The sequence below is a fragment of the Paralichthys olivaceus genome, chromosome 16, assembly GCF_024713975.1.
Source record: "Paralichthys olivaceus isolate ysfri-2021 chromosome 16, ASM2471397v2, whole genome shotgun sequence".
In the NCBI taxonomy this organism is placed as follows: Eukaryota; Metazoa; Chordata; class Actinopteri; order Pleuronectiformes; family Paralichthyidae; genus Paralichthys; species Paralichthys olivaceus.
The window spans coordinates 19,058,167-19,082,043 of NC_091108.1; the positions used below are offsets into that span (position 1 = coordinate 19,058,167).

The 23,877-nt window shown below is 40.6% G+C and overlaps 1 protein-coding gene across 12 annotated transcripts in view; it reads left to right on the top strand.

The window, feature by feature from the left end:
• The window catches only part of ctnnd2b (catenin (cadherin-associated protein), delta 2b), a 154,789-nt gene that overhangs the window by 80,984 nt on the left and 49,928 nt on the right, over window positions 1-23,877 (top strand). For 5 of the 12 annotated variants that reach the window (XM_069511173.1, XM_020110668.2, XM_069511175.1 and 2 more), the window contains 7 exons: window positions 207-380; window positions 2,685-2,830; window positions 4,583-4,833; window positions 5,430-5,561; window positions 8,337-8,649; window positions 11,288-11,344; window positions 23,143-23,275. In XM_069511173.1, the coding sequence (XP_069367274.1) occupies window positions 207-380; window positions 2,685-2,830; window positions 4,583-4,833; window positions 5,430-5,561; window positions 8,337-8,649; window positions 11,288-11,344; window positions 23,143-23,275 (1,206 nt within the window). The remainder of the gene's footprint in view (window positions 1-206; window positions 381-2,684; window positions 2,831-4,582; window positions 4,834-5,429; window positions 5,562-8,336; window positions 8,650-11,287; window positions 11,345-23,142; window positions 23,276-23,877) is intronic. The other 7 variants (XM_069511177.1, XM_020110710.2, XM_069511176.1 and 4 more) reach the window with 5 other exon arrangements.

Below are 23,877 nucleotides of genomic sequence, written 5' to 3' on the forward strand. Positions count from 1 at the left end.
TCCCCTTTATGCCTCCGTCTCTTGTTTCACCCTGTCTATTCCTTTGTACTATGTTTGTCCCTTCTCTTGTTTCTCATCCCTCTCTTCCCTCTCTCCATTTCCCCCATCCTCTCTCTCATCTACATCCCTTTCTTCTCCTCCCTCGCTGCGTGACCTCTTCCTCACCTCGCCTTTCTCATCTCCTTCCACACTCTGCTTCTCTCCAGGTGACATCCAGCCGTGCAGCTGCCCAGTTCGTGGGGACAGACTCTCCCTCCCAGTCCCAGAGAGACTCATTTGCCCAACAGGCCCATGGCAGCGCCTTTCACATGCCCACCGAGGGAGGACCTGCACCTGCTGGACCGTCCATGTATTACTCTTGTGCCACTTTACCTGCACAGGTACAAATCCCTGAAGAGACTACAGCCAAGCCTCAGCTGTCATTCGATGGAGGCTTTCTCCGTTCCTCTCAGTGGTCCACTATTGGTGGAAGACAAGTGACAAATTAAAGGAAAAACCTGAAAAATGAGTGACAGGGTGATAATGCCCCAATCCACAGAGGTCACTGGATGGTTTGATGAGTATCTGTGAATCACATGCCATATCCCTCTCAGTCACCAGATCTCGAGCTCACTGTACACCCGTGGGAGATTTTAAACCATTGTGTAAGACAGCTCTCTCTATCACCATCATCAAAACACCAATAGAGGGAAAATCTTTTCGTTCTACAGACTTCAATCCATCCTTGAAGTCTGGTGGCTTGTGGTCACTCAACACTGTGATAAGACACATCATGTTGGTTTTTCCTTTAATTTCTCACCTGTCTTCATAATCCTGCCGTCACCGGGTGGAACTGAACAGTGTTTCAGTCACTATTGGCCTTTCCTCTCTCTCCTGTCCATTCTGTTTCATGAACAAAATACTGTGTTCACCCTCTGTGAGCTCACAGTGAGGTTTTAAAAACATTGTAGATTGCTCCTTTGTGGAGGACAACAACTGCAGAATACTTGAATTCATGGCAGTTTCAACAGGTTCCTTTAGCTTCAAAGAAGCAATAAGAGATTTCCACATATTGCTTAGGTGATGTCCAGGAATATTTAGAAGATTAAATTACTTAAATTATTAGATTTTATACCCAGACAATGTCTCTGAATGATTTTGGTGTGGTGAGCTATTATTGCATTGCTTCTTTTAGATTTACTAGCTGTAGTTTTCTGAGTTTTTGCACAAAATTTGCAATTTACTACTAGTTCTAACTTCTTCAAATGAACAGAACTTAATTCTTTATCACAATGCCCTTAATTATCACAGCATCTGATGTTTGTCTAGAAGAGCACTGTGAGTTAGTGGAAATCTTTCGTTTGGTGAATCTGAGAGGAATTGTTATGATGGATCTGTCGTGCGACATTATTCAAAGAATAAACAAAAGAAGGAATATTTATGGATGGCTTGCTTTTAGTCTATTATGTTATTGTTTCCTTCTATTATGATTTTTAGATTTCTTTGCATTAGTTAAAAAATAATCGTATTGGTAAGTTACTAGGGGTGAAAACTGCAACACGGCTTGTTTAACTGTGCTCTTTCAAGTGCTGCAGAGTTCTATTTACCCTTTCGTCATGTCTATCTTCACTTACCCTCTTACCATACAAGTAACAAGCATGGCTGAAAACCAGCCTAGTAACAGCCTTAGGTGTCACTTGACTCTTGTCAACATATTACCCACCTAAGATTGTAGAATTTCCTGCTACCCTGTGAATGCAGCAGGGCATTTATGAAAAAATAAAAAACAGATCAAGAGAGGATTTTTGATCCACCATTCAACCAACTGAGTTTTGGGCCAAAGACTAGGAGTCCACCAGAACTCAGCCAAATTACTTTGTGTAGGTTTGACACATCCTCCTGACAAATATGATATGTTTTTATGCCCTGAAGAAAGAATCTAGGAAGCACTAAACAACAGCTACAATAAAAAGAATGATGTTAATTAAATACTAACTAACATTGTAAAAGAGTTTAACACTTGCATTGGGGTTAGGTGCTGAGTGCCCACTCTTCATCCAACTTTCTCTACTCCAATAGTGGTAGCAACTGATGAAAAAGCTTATTCAACATCTTTCTTATAATTAGTACAAAGGTTTCTGAGCACTTCCTTGTACAAGGTTTGTCAAGAGTGCAGCCACAATGCAGCGAACTTGTATTCAGTCCCGGCCTCTTAAGAGATGATTTACTCTGCTTCTTTTGCTGTGCTGTGATGAATATTATTCATTTCATGTATTGGAAGCATCCTGACTTCAGCACATCTTGACCACGTTCGTCATAATTAATGGAGCTTTAAAATCGGTATCTTTGACTCTGCAACTGCAAGACCCTGCAAATACTTTAACAACTTATTTCCCCATTTTGCACAAAATGTGAGTCTGTGTTTGGAACTCTGAGGGAACTTCATTTGGCGGCCCATTGCTCGCAGTCACATTTCACGTTTATTTGGTTGTAAAAGTTCGGCTTCATCCCCTTTATGTTTGGTCTGATGACTCAAAGCTCTTCATCACAGATGTTATCATGGATTAGACTCTCTGCTCCCTGGCTTTCCAGCTCCAGGGGTACTTGTTCATCTCTCTGAAAATAATGATATGAATAAGAGGAGTGGATGAATATTTAAAGCGAGTGACATTCCCTTTTAATGAAGTACATCTCCTCTCTTACAGCGTGTCAGCTCCCCTCTACAGGTGGTAGGGTCCCCTACCAAGCTGCAGCGCCTGGGATCAGCCTCCTCTGACATGCCCAGCTACGCCACGCTACAGAGGGTGTCCTCGCCCAAACAGTCACCCAGCCGACTCGCCAAGTCCTACAGGTTGGTTCCATTTTGGTCGCTCCAATTGATTTAATAAGGGCTCATTGTTCAGAGCACGTTATTTAAGAATTTTACTGGTGCCAAAGCACAGAAGAATTTATTTGCAGGGGGTTGATTTGGTTATTGATCAATAGCAGTGAGCCAACAATTCCTTCATCTGGTGCTGAGATTACTGGCTTTGAAGATCACTTTCCAGCCTGACCTCTGTTGCTGAACAAAAGCTTTGTGCTTGTATTGGTGATGTTAGATTCCTGGGCTGATGTTTTTATAGGTAGTTTCACAATACACTGCAATACACCTCAGCCTGCTGCATTATGAAGAAGAAGCTGGAAACAACTGCACTTAGTTATGTTGTAACAAGCATTACAGCACATGTACTACTCTTTGCTTGAGTTTATCATGGTTCAATTATTAAAGTCAAGACTTAGAGTTCCAGAGGGTTTCTGAGTAGATTTCTGTCCCATTATTATTTGACTTACACTCTTGTTTTTGTCTATGAATGTTTCAACAATAACTGACTGCTCTACAGGTAGTTACAGGCACTGCATTGTTCTGTGCTTTGACTGGAGGTTGCTACCACAAACTAAAGTTCACCTCTCATGACGAGTATTGCTTAAGCCCCTGGTCCAAAACCCCTACTAACACCTGGCTTTTGTCTGCAATGGGAATAAATACAACCCTTCACTCCCAAATATCGCTGCAGTATAGCCACAGGTTTTTATTGGCTCTGGATCCGGCAGTGATGGAAATGTGACACCCAGGTTAATGAGCTAATTTGGCAAGACAGAAGGTGAGAGAGGAAATTTCAGCAAGTTCATGACGTCAAACAAGATGCACCGGGGAAAAACAGAAAGGCAATAAGAGAGGAGTCAAATACCTTCTCTAAGCAGATTCAACTGCATTTAAGAAACCGCTGTATACCTGCTAATTTTAGTGTAAAAGATTTATTTGATGAAACTCCTGAAGCACCATTTTAACACAAAAAATCCATATCAAACAAATAACAGACTGCAGGTGGGTTGGTCATTAAAAGCTCATGCTGTGTAGCCAAATGTTTTTCAAACCCACATAAGTTTATTTTGAGTTCTTCCAAAGGTCCAAAGTTTAGGAACATTTGTCAGGCTGTATTTTGGGAAAATGTGTATGAAGGGATGCAAATTGAACCAAGCATACATATTTATGATGAATTAATGCAGCCGTTGGATCTTTGGCCACCTGACAGTGCACACACACCCAGACCAGTGGCTCCACTAATCATGATTTAAAAGGTCTGAGGTTGCTTCATGTCTGCTTTTTACACCCGATCAGCCTCTAATATTATGAACAACCTTAAACCTAAGGGGAAACTGCAGCAGAGAATTATTGAAAGAGGTGAAAAGGATTTTTTTACCACAGCTATTTGTAGGGACCTGTAAAAAAGAGTGAAGACTTTTCAAAATAGAAGCAGCAGAGCCAGACATATATTGGCTTTCAGTCCCTAGTACGCTGTGGCCTGCAATTCCCATAATGCATCTTGATATAACCTTTTTGTTTCAACTTTCCCTCGTAAATGCCAATGTCTTTCAAACTCCACTTTCTTGGTTTGACAAGGGGTTGTTTTGTTGAAGTAGTTCAGTTGTACTACTCCAGATGTGTAGTACAAATATGTACGTGTAAACTGGATTTTCAATGCCTAAATGAGTATGATGGTAGAATGGAACTGTTACTTGGAATAGGGAATGATTATTCATTATTCATTTCGTCCCTTCGCAGCACCTCATCGCCCATCAACATGGTAGCATCAGGCGCTGCTGGCTCTTCCTCACCCCTCCCCATGGCTGCCTCCCCAGGAGGCAACCACACCTCGTCGCCCATCCACCAGCTCAGCTCAGTAGTGGGAAGCTACGCCACGCTGTCGCCCACCAAGCGCATGCTGCATCACATCGGACCGGACGGCTACAAGATTTCCCACGAGCTGTACGCCAACGCAACCCTGCAAAGGCCTGGTAGCCTGGCAGGTAGAGGTCAAGACAATTTTATTATTACCTCTTTAAGTGTTAGTGTGTTTGAAATACCATCATGTCATACATTCAGTTTTTGAAAATAACCACTTTAAATTCTTTGAGGTAATTGCTGAAAGTTTAAACTTCTAGGGGGACAGGCCAGAAAAAGTGTGAAAACCACTGGTTTTACCTGTCATCAAAACTCATTGTTGTGTGTTCATGACCAAACACTGAACTGGCTGCTGTACGTCCAAGATAACGTCTAATTTAGAGGTGAACTACTCCTGTAAAATACTGTTTAAATTGCTTATTTTATGCTTATGGTTTATGTAGCTACAGCAAAAGCAATCCGAATTCACTTTGAAGATGCGGATAAATGGCGTCTCATTGCGTTTTAAAGTTTAAAGAGAGCAAAACATGAAAGCATTTCTATAAATGTTTTATGAAGTTAGTCAAAAGACAGCACTCTATCCAGTGGCCTGAAATTATTTGCTTTCATATTTATCTCACTTATTGATCACATTGAAATCCCCAGAGAATACCCCTATTCATACACTCCTTTATAAATCTATCTATGTGTCAATTTATCTAACCTCTGTGTACCTCGTGTTTTCCAGGCTCCAGAGGTTCCTACAGCAGCCAGCACAGTCACCTGGGAGCTGAGCTTCGACCTCTGCAGTCCCCTGAACACCACATTGACCCAATCTATGAAGACAGAGTCTACACCAAACCCAGCCTTAGAGGACAAGGTAAGCAGACATGGGGCTATGGAGGCTAAGGAGAAAAAAAGACATGAGATAGAAGGTTATATGTTTAGGGAGTTAAACCAATATCAACAAGTCCAAAGTCTAAAAAAATGAATCCTGGAGGGATATACAGAGAAGAATATAAAGTAGGTTTTACAGAAAGACAATGAGCAAAAACCAAACACTTAGATCAGCAGTGCCATGCAAGGGGAACATGCAATTTTTTAGATGTGCAACACGGGTGTTAAGGTGAGAAAGGACAATTGAAAAGAAGGTTGCGTGGGAAGAGAAGACTGGGATTGACACAATGAGTGTTACTGGATGATTCCAGTGAGGGCACATCACAGAATTTAGATTAAAGACTTTGACTCAGACTGATCTGCCACTTCCGTCTTTGCATATGGTGAATATAAAGAAAGATGGCAACACTCAAGGACATCAACATTTGGCTAAGGTTAAGACTGAGACAGAAAAAGCTACGATTGGGCATTCATTGTGCAGTGGCACTGACACATCGTACAAATGTGGGTAACTCTGGACCTGGTTACACTGCTTGTCTTCAAACCTCCCATCTCTGTTACTGATCACTTAACCTCTCAAAGACTTGCTACTGCCCCAACCTATTATATGAGTATTGAATCTTGCGTAGGTGTGTTCATTTTTGAGGAGGTTTTCCTGCATCTAGATGGCTAACTAGACAATTTGAATACAAAAAAGCAACTAAGAATTACAAAAACAATGTCATTACAGCCATTCTTTTTTTACTGGAATTAAAGAAAATAATTTCTCTTTCAGTGTAACATTAGGAATAGATCACATTTTGAATAGATCAGAGTGAGACTCTGATGATTCCTAGAATATTCTTCAAACAGTCCAACACCAAGAATAGCTGCAGCATGCCATAAATCACCCAGTGAACCATCTAAATTTAAAAATCAGACTACAGAAAGACATCACATGATGCGCTGAATAAAGTGATGGATCAAAGACACACTTTACATACAGAGAGGCAGCCCAGACACAGCTGGGTCCCACTTTAAAAACTAGGTGTTTGTTAATGGTGTGGTGTTGTATTAAAGGCTGCTACACATAAGAGACTTCCTCCTTCCATCTGATCATGTAGCACTATTTGTGAGATCAGGTAGGCAAATCCAATTGGGGTCTCAATGGCAATTTGTCTCTCAGTCACAGTCTGTTAACTAATTAGTTTCATGCCTGAAAATTAATCTCAATTAATCCCACGGGCGTTAGTTTGGGTGCTTTGAAATCAAAGCAAATCAACCGTGTCCTAAAATGTTTGTGACGTTGTGCCGCAGGTTTGGTCGCCTGAATGTTGAATGTTACTGAAGAAAGAAATACAAAGAGAGAGACACATAAAAGAAAATCTTTTTCCGACAAGGTTTTGTTCAACAGAAGAGACATTCACCTAAATAATTAAAAGGTTTAAGGTCAGTTTTGTCAGACTGCCGCCTAATACACACCGATAGGTCACTTTGAGGCATCAGCTCAGTGTCTGCGCATGTAAATCACGACCCCTCCATTGTCTGTCAAAAATAATACATAGGTTCAGATCTGCTTTTCATATTTCTGTTCCCCTGTGCAACACAAAGCAGCCGCTGAAGCCTGGCAATGTTTCAGGGTCAATTCAAATAGTTTCAGGATGTACAGAGTTGGAAACAAGCAGACAACAGTTCACAGCCTACTTCACATCACAGGTGAATGTCCTCAGGCCTAGTCGAGATCCCTGCAGTGATCTAGTTACACACACAGTGACCCAGGTTGCCTCCCTCAGAGAGAGCTGGTGAATCGTCCCAAATGCTTCCTACGCTGAATTCCTCTCTCTGTTTGAGACTGACATAGGAGGTGTTCTGTGGTTGTTACAGTAAACAACAAACACTCCGGGGAGCGCTGTGTGCCAATTAAAAATGCATGTATCAGCAAAACTGCAAATTTGTTTTAGTAATATACACAATTAAAGAGAATATTTACTGTACACAAACAGAAAGGCTGCTGGCCCTAAAGACATAGTTAGATATTTTAAGGAAATAAAAAATAAATTAGCTCTCTTTTCAAGCACAACAAGATTGATACCTAGCACCCTAACAGAAGATGATCAGTTTAGTTGAGCATCAATACAAGGAGAGGGGGGTTTCAGGAAGGCTGGATAATTCCCTCAATTATTATTTCATACCAATGAATAATCCCCTGATAAACTGATCACTATTAGTAAGTCATACTTTTCAGATGATACCAACTAGATTTCAGCCAAAGCGGCTCCATGAGAAGCCAACAGGCAGAATAGCATTTCAGATGAGACCAAAATATGAAACTCCTGTATGATGTGCACTTGTAGACGTTTGTGTTTATATGGGATATGGGGGCCAACAGTTCATTTTTTTCTTTTCACAAAACTGCCCTGCTCAATGGGAAGTTGTACAATGTTGTATATGTGGCTGGAAGTTTAATGTTTGATCAGTGAAGTGTATTTTTCTTTTAAGTGCATGCATGTTTGATTTGACTGCTTCTGTCTGTTTGTGGTTTTTCATCCAAATGAACAACTCATTTGGAAAGCTCACCTGAAGTCGATGCTGCAGTTTGTCACGTTTATTCACTTTTATTTTTTGCTTCTTCTCTTTCTGCTTTTTGCTTGTGCTGGTGTTGTTGCTTTTTACTCATTGTGTGTTTGTGTGTATGTGCATCCTTGTGTTGGCACTTGTGTTTGGTTATGATTTCTCTGTGCCCCGCTCCCCGCCCTTTCCTCGGTCACATCAAACCCAGTGGTGAACCAGTTGTACCAAGAGGTCCTCAACTATCTGCTCTGTCCCTACGCTCCTCTTCCTGCTTTAGCCCCGCCCTCTCCTGGTGTCGACCCAATCCCCTTGCAGCGAACGGGAAGCCAGAGTGCTACCGGCACCTTTCAGCGAGGCAGCTTCGCCACAGGAGGCGGGGCAGCTGACTACGCCAACCCGTATCGCACACTGCAGTTCTGCCCGTCCACTGAGTCGCCTTACAGCAAGTCAGGCCCTGCCCTCCCCCCTGAGGCTGCCCTGGGCCGCTCTCCATCTGTAGACAGCATCCAGAAGGATCCAAGGTGAGGAAGAACAAAAACTTTTTACCTCAGTTCAGCTTTGGCTTGTAGATGAAGCCCTGTGTTCCGCTCCCTTTCCACTCTCACGACTTACTGAGGGCCAGATTCACCAAACTAAACATATATCATTACCAAAAACCTGGAGAACACTGAGCTTCAACAGTGACAAAGAGAGAGTTCATTCACAATGCACAAAAAAAGAGTCAAACTTGAACGTGTGACATGGTGACACCTAACAGTCCGTTATCTGCTGAGGTGCAACACTTCTGTCAGGATGTGACAGTCAAGTGCAGTTAAAGGATGGCTGAATCTGGGCTTTAGTATGAAGCACACATCACTCCACATCTCTCACTGTCCTCTCTAGTTTCCCTGGTGTTGGGGTTTGTTCACGCTGCCATACGAATGCCTGCACACACCTCTAGGTCCAATTTAAAAAGAAGGCTGTTGCTGTTAGGAGTGAGGTGCCCCTCTGTCAGTGACTATGAGTAAGTAGACACAGTTAATGTGGGAAGACTCGATGAAGTCAAATTGAGAGAGCTCTGTGTATGACTGTGTGAATGTGAGTAGTACTGTGTGTGTGTGAGAGAGAAAGTGACAGACGAAAACCGAGAAGAGACACACACAGAGACAGCGTAATAGCTGTTTTTATCATCTTTTGTCCTAATTAAAATCGGGTTTGAAATATTATTCCAATTGTGTCTTGGATTTCTCTTTCTTCGCCTCTTGTTTCTGACTAATGACTGCACAGTCGAGCTGTCAGAGACAGAAGCAGCAGAAGTAAAGTTGAAGTGTCTCTCTTTGTGGCACTTCAGCTCAGGTGTAAGCAGGACACACATATATTTGGACATTCATAATATTGCTAATGAGGAAGTCGCTTTCTGCTGAATCCCTTTATAATGACTGTGGTTGTTCGCAGCCATTGCTCCTTCCTCCACCCATTGTCCAAGTGTTTCTTTCTCTGTGCACGCTGCACTTACATTGTCTGTTTGTTCACTTTTTTGCTCTGGCATCATTGATGTGTAGCCTCCAGCCTCCACACATATGCACCGCTACGTTTGAAGGACTGACTTGTGATGCATGGCATTGTGCTTTACATTCACGTCACGCACAGTCAGTGCTATCTGAGAAGCTTGTTGTCCGCACAGCGTTAAAGGGAGGGTCCCCCAGGATTTATAAAGATACAGGGATATTCTCGGACTGCTGTTGTCTGGTTTTGCTGGTTACTGCACAGCTGCTGTTCTACAGCTCAAAGAGGGAATTATACCATTATATATATTATACAATATTTTCTATATCAACAAATCCAATAAAAAGAACAAAACCATTTGTTATAGTCAATCTCTTAATACGTCTTAGCTTTCTGAATGCATCTGGGGTACTCAACCCCACACCCATTCGTTTTTTATAAGTTTGCCATTGTAGTTTTTTAGCAAATCTAACTGAACCATGAGGAAATAGCATATATGTTTGGAACATTTTTGAGCTGTGTATAAAACATACATAAACCTAACATGAAATGTTCATTTAAAGTGAGAACAGCATCAGGGAAGTATACGTGGACTACTGTGGCTGTGTTAATTATAATGAAGGCTCAGTGATGGGATTTTAATCGTTTCTAGACAACACTTGATGAATAAGCCAAGCCTAGTTGTTACTACAGAAAATACTTGTTATCAGGTTTAATAATCTGTTCAATATGTTCGGTTTTTGTTTTTGTTGAATTTGCTGACAATAGGGAAACAGTACATAGACGTTTCGTTATTCAAACAAACATACTCAGTGTTTGGGAGACTGGCCAATTGGTCAACATCACTGTTAAGTGCTAACGCCACATTTATTTATACATGCCTCATTAGGCATAATCCATATGTAATCTACCTGTGCAATGTGGGAAAGTAGCAACACATTAAGAAAAATGAACCGTAACTTCAGTTTCTATCTAAATCATTTCAGGTGAGGAACCATTTATTCATCATTTGCCACCACCTCAGTTAAAAATGTAGCTGCTATATTATTCAATTATTATCTTCAAACTAGCCCACATATAACAAGTTTAGCAGCTTAGCAGGTAGCTGGTACTTGTCCTGTATTTTACCTTCAACCACGCAAAAACATTAATTACACATGTATGATGTTGTCATCTATATATATATTATATATACAGTAGGTTATAAACTATACAAAGGTTCTGAATCTTGAAATTCACTGGTAAACACTTGTTTGCAACCTAAAGTAAATCAACTCTTTGTAAGTCCTGGTGAAAGCATATCCAGCCAGATCCTTACTTTGGATGTAGATGATTAGAAATTGCTCCACTCTGCAGCAACTATCAGCTTAATGTCTCGTTTGCTGTAGGAAATGAACAAAACAAACTCCAGTTTGTTTTGTTCATTTGAGACCCTCTCTTTACCTGACATACCCACCATCTTCCCTCCACCTGCTCAGCGTGCATGTTCGTCACCCTGCCCACCTCCTCCACCACTGCCTGATAACCAGATGTTGAGAGAGAAAGACGAGTCTAGTGGCTATATATTGATTTCTATTTACTAATCATCACTCTTATTGGTTATTGAATAATTTGTTGCCAGACAGCCAACATATACCTCTCTCTTGTTTCTCTCTGCCTGTCCCCCCTCGATAGGTACGACCCCGAATTCCTTGTGTGGAATCAAAATCAAGCCGAGCAAAGAATGACAAAGTAATCCAACTATTTATTTTTACATATATACATTCTGTGTATCAATCTTACCTTTGTCTCATTCACTGAATCGCTCCATCTTCTCAATATGACACCAATTGACGCAGATGTTAATGGCAGCATGACAACATTTCACATTTGTATTGTCACCCATGTACACACAGTGCAGCAGTGAACCGGGATCTCCTTTTAGCTATATTTGGATTCTGAATTAGACAATAGCTGTGAATATGGGCTTTCATAATATTAGTATGACATCATTGTCATGTGACCTGAAACCTCTCAGAAGTTCCTAAAATTGTCTAATAATTTCAAAGACAGATGAAACTTAAAGTAATTAATTACTAGTTGATTTATAAAAAGTTACAGTTATATGATGGAAGGAACTGTTTTTTTTAGATTGTAAGTATTCCTCATTCTCTCCTTGGGCTTTCCATCTCTCCATCCATCCCTCACTCCATTTATCTACCTGTTGATTTACTCAGTCACTGTTTGTTTCCGTTGTCCGTCCTGGTGATTTCTGAACGTGCTTTGTGACCGTTGTATTAGTGTGGCTTGCTCCGTGTTGAGTTTAGCCCTCACTCCGGCCAAGTAAAAGTGACTCTATCATTACACCACCATATCCTACTGCAGTTAATGTGATATTTTGGCTTCCCTTTCCATTAATGTCACAATGCTAGTCTGTATAGTAACAGTTTATTTCAGCTCTTTGCTATGTTTTCTGATTTTAACTGGGATTGTGGATACATCAAGTCCTTGGGTCATTCCAATTCTCCTTCCCAAAGGTAACATTACTGCCAGACAGTTAACAATACTTTCCAGAGAACATCACAGACTAAATAAAGATGGACGATTTGTCACCTCCTCCTCCAACTGTCCAGAAATCTTGCCAAAATATCCTTGCTATAGTGATTGTGGTGGAGCCGCAGGTCCAAGGTCCTGCTGATACACATTTTCGACCAATCGCACGTCGGTCTCCCCATTTTTTTAGCATCAAATATTTAGTAAAAACCAAACCACAACCATGATTTAATGCTCTCTGTGATTTATGCCTATGTCAATCACAATGCTTCAGCTTCACTTATGAAGATAGTTTAAGGTAGTTTGAGTCTTGTTTATGTCTTAGGGAACCAAAGGTTGTCTCGTCCACCATACGTTGACCTAAAGAAACCCTCCAAAGTCCCTTATGAAATGAAGGAGGGGATTAGACTATGTAGAGGAATAAAAAGAAAACTAATAAAATCACTAATCTCACTGATGCTCTCTATATCAGCACAGTGATTACATGATAAATCAAAAGGTGTAAGGTCACTAGCACTGTCTGCCCCAGGCTCCCTAATGGTATCTTTATCCTGTCAAAGCTTCAAAGTAATAACACTTAGCTGATTTGTTAAGCCACACACTGGCACCGTCTGGCAAATCTAGGTAGGTTACTGTGGAAACAGCTTCTTATGTTCTCCAACACTTTTCCTCCTTCAGGCTGTCAGTAATTTATGGAAACGTTCCAGCGAACACAAAGACAGGATCTGACCCGATCATAAAAGTGCCTCATTTTATTTCATGCTCGTAAGCACAGTGAGAACCTCTGATCCATATTCAGTCATGGGGTTGAGACGGACCATGTGTGTGTGTGTGTGTGTGTGTGTTTCTCTGCTCTGCATGACATCTCCTGACCTTTCGTTCATCTCTTCCAGCCTCAGTGGGCCAGTCAGTCATCCATACCATCACACACTCAAATTGACACACACACACACACTCTCTCACACGCACACACACACACACATCTGAATGACACAAGTAAACAGACAACGCTCGTTTAGTTTTCATCAGTATTTCTTATAGTTTCTATCCTTTTTTCTCGCCCACTCTGAACTCCTTTCCATGATAGGGTCTATCACCATTATACACACACACACACACACAAACAAACACATAGACACACACACGAATACAGTTCATTGAATACATAATAAATTCCTGTCATATTTCAATCAGATGGCATATTGGAGCAGTGATCTATCGAACCTTAGTCCTTGTTAATAAAAACACCTATGTTGCCCCTCCTATACAATTAAAGCATATTCAGACTAGTATAAAACATTTAAATTCACTGCTTCAAATTGCACACATTCACATACACCACAAAGCTCATAATGTTAAAGTGGAAAATATTTTCCACGATCCCCCCCCGATCCAGATAGGCACCAACATTTAATAGGCTCTTTTCTGGCCTGCACAAAAATCCTCCCACCAAGTTTAATGGTGATCCATCCAGTCGTTTTGCGTAATTCTGCTAAAAACAGAAGAAAACACAACCTCCTTGGCAGAGGTAATAATGTGCAAAATTGCCATCCTTACAGGGAGATATGACTATCTTTGTTCTTATCTAGTATATTAGGAAATATTTTTTTCAAAATATAATGACTGTCTACTCAAATTAGTTTTTTTCTAAAAGAGTTTTCATTTATAATTTTAGTTTTACTTTTTTAGGGTTGCTCTTATACGTCTTCATATATGAGCTAGCCTCTCTTTGTTCAGGCTGTTGTATAAGAGGTTGTAGACAAATATACTCCACTAGACAACAAACCTATATATACCAGTTACTACAGCAATTGTCAGTATACCACCTTAATTACACACTCACTCACTGTTTGGTAAAGAATAGATGACACTTGTGGGTCTGTAGAGAAGGGGTGAGACAGATAGATGAGACCTGATAAAGAAACATTGAAGGTTCATGCTACAACATTATTTGAAGGACATTTACATGAACAACTGAGTCTAACCTGTGTTGTCCATCGTTAATCAGCTACTGTGTTAATTAGTCAGGACACATCCCTGGTGGTCTGAGATCAGTTTCTGCTCAAGTGTATTGTAATGTATTCTAGTTTGCTATAAATACACTGTAATGTGTTTGCTGTTATTCAGCCACCTGAAGGTTTGGTCGATGTCCTGCTGCAAAATGAGTCAGCACCCTTGACTCTTCGTTTTTTAACTTGCATCGCTCTCCCCTCCTTTCTTCTCACGTCACTTTTCTCTGCTGGTTTACCCAACCTGACTGCCTCCGTGTCTGTCTGTATTTCTGTCTCGCCTTTTGGGGGAATGAGTCATCAAGCACATCTCAACCCACTCCCCCCAACACACACACCCACGCACACACACGCACACACACACACACACACACAAACATATCTGACACAAATCACATAGTTCGCTCCCCGGTTTCAAATCGCTCTATTCCACTAAAAAACCCTGACTCGCAGGAAATCCTTTCAGCCAGATATAGCAGAAAGCATTATCTGCCTGCAGCCCTCACATTACAGCACCTCGCCCTGCTTTGTGAATACATAATTCATAGATAGTTTATTTATTTACCAGCTTTAATTGTTGGTTCGCCCGCAGCCTGGCACCTCTTATTGTGCCCTAAATGTTTTGTCTGTAGGAACAGACCCACACACACACACACACACACTCACGCACACACTCACACACCTAGACAAGTGGTAATGTGAGATAGCCCACCTGGTTGGCCAGGAACAAAGAGTAGATTGACAGTTTGTCATTACTTTGCACCAGTCCAATGACTAACCTAATGACTCAGCTCTCGGGGGATTTCAAAGTCCTACACACTTGTACAATAGCCCACATGCACACACACATGCATGTATGCCTATTTTCTGCGAGTAATAAAGCGTCGCTTAAGGACATTTTTCCTCATAACCTTTTTTATAATTATATTCCTTTTTTTAAGAATTGATTTTTGTCCTGGGATTTCTCCATTTAATATGCAAAGGGACAAGTTTATAAAATGAGCGTATTCATAGAAAGCGCAGACAGAGAAAATAAAGGAAGAACTTGAGAAACAAAAGAGGGGACAGGTCAGCAGTTCACAAGTGCCTCAAGTGAAAACATCTGTTTCTGGGTTGAGGTTAAACTTTCTGTCAAAATCAGTTTGAAGAAGTCATGTAGGTGCCATGCTATGCTATTATCGCTTTGTTTTTACAGCCCATTGGGACAAATTCCAGTTTTTAACATTGACTCCAAAGCAGTTTAATTCCTTGTTTAGACTGATATATAACAACAGGCGATAATGATGTTCTGAGGAGGAGGATTCTGGAGGAGAATAATTAGCCTGGCGTAACTCAGAACTGAAGTTTTACTGAATTACTGCACGACACCATGCTGTTCCATGGGTGTAAGTTCCACCGCCGATGGGAGAAACATTTCGAAATCTTGTTGTTGTTCCACCAGCAGCTAAAATCAAAACTAAATTGATTTAAAAACCAATCATATTGTCAACTTAGTTTGCTACAGTAATTACTGTTTGCTTACTGCAGTGTTAAACTTAGTGGTGTGTGCTTTTTGAAAACTTGGATGGAAGGATGCGGTATGGGTTAGGGAAGTTGGATCCAGATGAGCTGAGATTAGTTTTTTCTCCACTCTATTTAACATTTTGAGATGGGCAATTTCTCAAGTAATAATGCAATGAACTTTATGAAAAAAAAATTAAGTGGTAGTATCTATGAATAGATAATGATGTGCACAATCATCCATATTTTGTAAATAAATCAAAATAAAGATATTTAGGGGGGTTGATTTTTATGCAGCTACTATATGTTAACTGTGTACATGGTGATGAAGTGGCCAATCAGCCTTGGATCCAAGGCCTTCTGGTTGTTTTTTATTTACAACTGACAAAATATAATTGTATTATTCTAAAGATAAGATGACACAGTTGAACTCCAATCAAAGGTAAGAAAGCAAAGCACAGTGATGCTTATTATCTCAGTCTCAGTAAATGTAATGTTGTTTGCAGTCTACATAAATAATAATACAGCCATTTAATTGATTTTTTCTTCTTACACTAATGGAACAGCATTTTATTAAATGATAATAAGCTTTTTGTCCTGAAGGTTATGGAACATGGTGGGAGATAAATTCAACTGTTGTCTGGCTCAACGTCTGCATAGGTTAATTGAAAAGCACTTACAATAGCCTTCTTTTTAATTTACTCAAAGTGCAAGAAATTCACAAAGTACAGACTTCAATTCACTATGTATACCGCCTATCCTCTGAGGGTCATGAGGGGAGCTGGAGCCAATCCCAGCCAACATTGGGTGAGAGGCGTGGCACAGCCTAGACAGGTCATAAGTGTATCCAACATTCAGAGACAAACAATCGTTCACACTCACATTTCCACCCACAGTCAATTGAGAATCTAATACCAATCTGCATGTATTTGGACTGTGGGAGGAAGTCTGGAGCAGACACTGGGAGAATATGCAAACTCCACACTTTCACCTCAAGCAGGATTTGTTTGTGCTGTTATGTTCTGTGTCACGGCAGCAGTGCTATCCAAACATCCTGCATATTATTTCCTTAACCCCAACACTAAACCAGTGCAAACAGTCTCTCACTGAACCTTTTTTTTGCCCAAAGTTCACAGATGGCTCAGTAGTATTTGCTCATCCTGCTGTGATGTTGTCACACATTGTTTGGGACTGGGAGCATAATTTCCTCCTGTGTTCCCTATGCTCTGGAACGACACACACACACAAACAGGGATAGAAAGAGCGAGTGAAAGAGAGAATCACTGAGTGAAAAGTAGTACAGCTGCAGGCTAGAGTTAGGGAATGAATGAACCATTACAGCACAGCTTTCTGGGGCAGAATACACACACACACACACACACACACACACACACACACACACACACACACTCTGTCTAGATTCTGACTGTAGGTATATTACTCTAATGTGTACTCTCTGCTCCGGGATGATACATTTTATAGATGTAGCCTGTAGTCTGTGCAGATGTGGTGTTGCTCATCACTTTTACAATATGTTGAAGATGTGCATTTATTTTTGAGTTTGTGTGTGTTTTTGTTTGTATGTGCAGGCATGTGTGTGTGTGTGTGTGTGTGTGTATTTGTGTGTAAGCATGTGTGTGTGCGTGCCTGCAGAGCATCACAGCCTGAGGCCCAGGGTTGAGTTGGATCTGCTGTGATGTGCCACTGTGGGGCTGCAACTATTATAGGCGCTGCTTCTGTCTTGGTACATGTGTGTGTGTACAAGTGCGTGTGAGCATGTACACATTTGTATGTTTGTGTTTGTTTCTCGCATTTTCAACTTTCCTTTCGAATGTGTGACAGTAGCATTTTCCTCATTGTGTTGTTGTCCTGCCCACTTGTACAATTCTTTTTCAGTGTGTGTGGGGGTGCCACATATTCTACCAACAATTAGTCTGTGCCCCTTTATTTATTCCATTCACATTCATTTTGAGTTCACGATCCACTCTCTATTGAATAGAAGTGTGTGTGTGCGTGCGTGTGTGTGCGTTAGCTGGCACACGTGTATGGCCCCTCTCTGACCTCACACTTCAAATAGGAGGGGAATGTGAGAGAGATTTTATAAATGAGAAGACAGAGGGAGTGATTTTATCTAAAATATTTCAGATTCCTGCGTCACTTTCTCCTTCAAGCAGTGTTCAGTCTTCGGTTGCTGATGTGCAGGTAACATCACTGGGTGCTGTTTTGATGAGAGAAATCCCTGAAAAACACAATTCTAACCTCAAATACCCATTTCAGCAGTGACACCTATCTAGAAAAAAGATTGGAGAAACAATGACTGTTGACGGACGTCTCATATGAAAGTTTCCTCTTAAGAGTAAAATGACAAAAGGTCTGAGGTGAGTGAATTACTCTGCATCTCAGATATTTTACTGTCGGCTACCCTGACGTGGTGGGTAATTAAATTTAAAATATCTCAATTGTTCATCCTTAAAGCTCAGATAGAACTTCCGCTGTAGTCATTCATTGTTTTAAGGAATTATTTTCTCGTCTTTTCTTTAATTGCCACAGATGTAAAGGACAGGTTTTGTTAGGGCGTTGTCACGGAAACAGATCTTCGTAACTCCACCTGCAGGGTGGGCCGTGTCTATGAACAGGTACAATCTCCACCGGTGCATCATAAATACAAGAAATGCCCCATAACTCCAGTGACTTCCCTTAATGTGGCGTGATATACAGCATGTACCGGCCGTAAGCATAGAACTCAATGCATGCTGAGAAATGAGTTATTGCTGATTTATCCTGCTGATCAGCGTTGTCTGCAGTTGGAGCAGCAGCCATGGCTGTGACACAGTTTATGAAGGCAATTTAAATTATCTTAAAGCTTCAGCATCCAATAGTCTGACAAACCGTCACAATGGTTGTGAAATCTGAGCACAGATTGAATTTGTAGGTGACAGTGAACGTGTTCTCATGTATTGTCTTTTGCTACTTCTAATGCATTGTCTTTTCTGTCTAATATCTGAGGAGGTGTTCAGATATACTGGCCCATATTTAACTTGGGGACGGTAATCTTGGAAAAGCAAGCAGAAGCAGGGCACGCTACATAAAAATGCATTTTGATACATCCCACCCCCTCCCATCGGCCCTCTCATCAAAGATACACCCCTCAAAACACATGAACGTGCACTGACTGACAACTGCTCGAAGCCGGCTGCTCCGTGACTCTTCGCTTGCTTCTGTGGTGAGAGCACAAAGGCGTTTCAGAAACAAATCACCAACCCTCCTTTCAAGGATAGCTTCACATTGTTCTAATGTCCGTCTGACTTCAATACTCACTGGTCCACATGCACATTGAAGAGGTTGCTGTTGCAGTTGGTCCTCCGCTCCGTACTGGCCACAAGGAGATCGTTTCCTAATTTGATTCCAGTGAAAGAGATATGTTCTGTGTAGAAATGGCGATGAGGCTTTGTCTGGGGATGTGAAATCATTTATATTTACAGTTATTTGATGGCAGATTTCCCTCTTCCTGTTTTTTCCCACACAGTGTTTCCATTCTGAGCCGCAGTGGGAGTGAATTTCACACTGAAAATGACTTTGGAAGATGCCCACTTGATTTGACTTTACTGACTTTGTTATATAAGCTTTGATACAACTTTAAAATGTTTGGGGGTTTTTTCTCCACACAGAACATACACAATTGATTTTGTCTCCTGTCTCTTACATTAGGATTAAGATGGGGTGTCTGCACAGCCAGGAAGGACAGAAAAAAATCATTACAGCTGAAAAAAACGGTTTCAGTTTTCATATGAGAATGTGCTTCAAAAGAAAATAAAATAAAATATGGACCTGTTCTTTAGGATTAAAAGTAGCAGCTGTGGTTGTAAAGTGGCATCAAATGGAAACATGTTATCAAAGTGCAAATATTTTTGCATGAATAACTCCATTGGTGTGCTTCTCTAACACCATTAACCTTTATACAAATGGTTCATATTTATTTTGTTTGTATCAGCTGAGTTAAACCCTTTAAATTAACCAGATGATTACATAAGTAGCCGAATCTTTCAGATTGAGTGTCGCCATCAGGTTAACTGGTTATTAAAGAAGCTTCATGTCAACACATGCCATCGCTTGTGTCCTACGTTCTTTTTATAATGTGAAAAACATCAATAATAACACAAACACATATAGTTAAACACACATCAGAGAGCTTGCTCAGCCATAACTTTAGATGTCTTATCTGTCAATTAACCCAGAAGGTGACCTACACGAGCTTATGTCATCTCTGATCATATTTATGAGGCGCATGCTGCTTATTTGTGCATAACATCATGATTATGTTAATGCTGTGGATATATGTGTGTGTGTTTGTGTAGGGCTGTGCCTGGAGGGGGTCAGGAAAAGAAACACAGAGAGACAACGAGATGTGAGGGTGAAAAAACAAGAATACTGTTAAAGAGAGAGAGATAGAAATAAATAACATTTGAAATTATTCTCTCTCTTTGCTCTGTTTCCCATTTCCCCATTTTTCAAACACTGGTTTTATCCCATTGGCCCATAATGAAACTAACAGATACAAGCTTTCTAATCCTGGCTCCTCTGCACTGCCTGATGGCTGGTGTGTACACAAGTCTCTTCAAACACACACACACACATACACACAAACTCTTTGACTACTATACTAGTGTGCTGGATTGTGTGTGTGCTTTACCGTTATCCAATGCTGCTCTAAGCTGTGTTGTGCTACAGCATTCGGTTGTGTGCGTGCGTGTGCATGTGTGAGATCTAACTGAACTGAAATTATCTCCACGGGGACGTTGGGCTGTCGCTGCATCAAGAATAAGATACATCAAAGGGAAATGGCTGCCACATAAGAAGGGCTTCTAAATGCAGCTCGAACTTCTCTCAACTGTCAAATTACGTCAAAATGGGCAAAAGGATTTTTAAAAGCAGGAGAATGTTTCAAATGAGTTGAACATGCTCGAGCAAAACTGTAGCAAAATTGACACCAAGAACCGTCCCTGCACCTCAGGTGTATAAGTGACAAATAAAACAGAGGGAACAAAGCTCATCTCAGTGGGTCCCTAGAAACCATCGCTGTCAAGGAAATGTGCCACTTATCTTGCCATTGGCTACAGATAATTTACATCAATAAGCCCCGCCCTCTCTACCTTCACCTCTTCCGTCTGATTCCTCTCGACTTCATTTTCTCATGTCACATCTTTCTCACATGAATCCCCCGTGTGTCCTCCTTCACACACATTTTTGGGGTTAGTTGGATTTTTTTTCTGCATGTGGGTGCAGAAAGCACTGGTGGACCCAGGCTACACACTAAAACCAAAGCTGCTGGGGGAAGAAGGGATTCTCCGCTGCAGCAGGGGGAAGCTCTTACAGGGCATCCAAGATGGCTCCTGTAGTTATTCACCTTCCAGTGCCAAAGCAAAGTGAAGCGGCTTCACTCATAAAAAGGTTTTTTTTTACGTTCAGCCCCAAGTGCATATGCCATGTGCCATATGAGCTGAGTAGAAATTGGTGGAGAGCAGCTGACATTTTTCTGTCTGTATTTTATTACTAAATTTACTTTTTATGATGCTGCACATGATCATAGCCAAGAGAAAGCACCTGAATTATTGAAGGGGCATTTTAATGTAAGTGATAGTAGAATTAAATAGGTTGTTTTTCCCATATGTTTTATTTGTGTGCTGTCACTTTACTTTGCTGATGAAACTGCTCGACTGGAGTTCATTTGATAAAACATATATGGTCTTAACATGAGCTGTCTTAGCTCTTTTGGCAGCATGGAAATCTATTATTAATCGCTGGAGATCTTCTATGTACAGAGTACTTCATAGTGGTGAAATACAAACAAACCATCAAACCCTAAACATCAAACCCCAATAGATTGACGTAATTTGGTATTATCCTGTGAATTATTTTTAAGAAAATGTTTACAGGAAACGACCTGAATCTGATTATTAGACCTTATAAACATTTATATACATGTATTTCAATCCATGCTGTATGTTTTTGTTTGAAAGTGATTTCTTCATTGATGGGTTAGCATTGGGTGTGTGATCATTTAAAGGATATGTCTATTATACAGAAAAGTAACATCATGGCAGGTGAAGGTTCTGACAAAACTGCTCACTGCTCACTTTAAAGACAACAACTTTCAGCTTTAATCACCATCTGTAAGTGTCAGTTCAGCCTGCACACCAGATTGAGGATGTCAGGGCTTGACATGAGACATGTTTAGCTGTTGTTACACTGCATGGCCAGAGGTCTATAGATATGATAGAATAAATGATGAGCATTACGTCCATCTCCTTCAAGAGCTACACAGAACTTGACATTGATATTTGGCTACTGCTGTCATGACGTCACATCTCAACTGTCCGGAACTGTTGTAACTCAGTGCAATCTCTCATTTACTTAAAAATAAGACACTTCTTTGAGTTGACCTTTTATTTTCTAAAACACATTTCCATCCTCTACAGCTGCTGTTATAATAAACTGAATCCTTCATTATTTTAAACAAGTTAAACAACAATTATGATGTTGGTGGAAATAAAACACAGAGCCTATGAAAATGTTATAAGCAGAGCAGTTAGGGTATTAACTATGTCATCATAATTTGATCTTATTCATGGCATACAGCTCTCTCTCTAGCACTGGCATCTAAACTTCATATTTCAACTTTCCTGATTTAATCTAAAGCAGCATTCAGTCCTCTGTTCTTCTGTTAACACCAACATGTGCCATAGCACTAACATTTACATTGTTTGGATCTAAAGCATCTATAGCCAAAATCTTAAAAAACTGCCCTAGAATGAAAATACAATACAATTTAGATTTCTATTATATAATGTTCATACAATAATGTCAAATTAAGATTGCTCAATGTTTGTCCTCTGCCACAATCAGGACATGGCATAACGGCATGTTTGACATTGCATTTGCATCATGCTTTGTTTACATTGTGTATCTACATGATGAGCATCGTTACAATGTAATCAGTCACATATGAATATGTGTGGGAACAAATTTAACATACAGAGAAAAATCTGCACATGGAGGTGAAACGTCTTTGATGCATTCTCACTAGTACACCTTCCCCAACTGACAGCAAATTACCATTCAGATTTTGATGTGAGTCCTGAACGCTGTTGTGATCCCAAATGAACAGCTTCTTTAGTTGAAAATATTTAAAACTGAACAGAGAGCAGTGCGAGTACAAATTTGTGTATTTAATCTTTTTTATTATCATTCATCTCCAACCTGCATTTCTGCCTTTCGCTCTCTTTTCCTCTGGTGAGCATTTTAAATCAGGGTCACAGTAGGGAGGCAAGCTGCCTACACACACACACACACACACACACACACACACACACACACACACACACTCACACATACATACACACACACACACACACACACACACACACACACACACCTTTATCTCTGCACACATCAAAACATGCTGTATCCTTTCTCTTTGTGTCTCTGTAGGGAGTTTGGCTGGAGGGATCCAGAGCTGCCAGAGGTAATCCAGATGTTGCAGCATCAGTTCCCATCAGTCCAATCCAACGCTGCTGCCTACCTCCAGCACCTCTGCTTCGGAGACAACAAGATCAAATCTGAGGTACTATTCTCTGCAGAGAAACCACACCAAGAAATTCCATTCTAACAAGTGGACACATTAACATGCAATATTTGGCCCTTATTCAGATTAAATATTAAATAGTGGGTTTAATGAAAACATACACAACATCCTCTCACCCATAAACCCATTTTACTTGTATGCAGATATGATCTGAGCTACGTGCTGAGGTTTTGAGATATCTATTGAACGTGGTTTTTAGCATAGGTTTTATTGCTGTGGAGTTTTTCAAGTGGGATTAAAGATTTCAGGCAATCAAGATACTTAAAGTAAAGTGGGAGAGTGTGAGTGCGTGTGTAACAATATGTTTGTGTTTGCTACCTGTTGCTCCAGCAGGATAATGTCACAATAAGATAGTTTTTGGCAAATTGTTCTTGCGGTACAATGTCTCTGTTACCTTATCAGTGACCTTCCTATAAGATCAACAACTAATTACACATATGTGCTTTATTTTCAAGGGTTGGGCTACAAGCCTGATGTTTATGTATCAGATGTACAGAAAAAATCAAGGCAACAGCTATACAAAATGGCAGTTTGGGTGATTTCACAGTGGGTTGCCACTATGATGAAACACTTTCAGAATT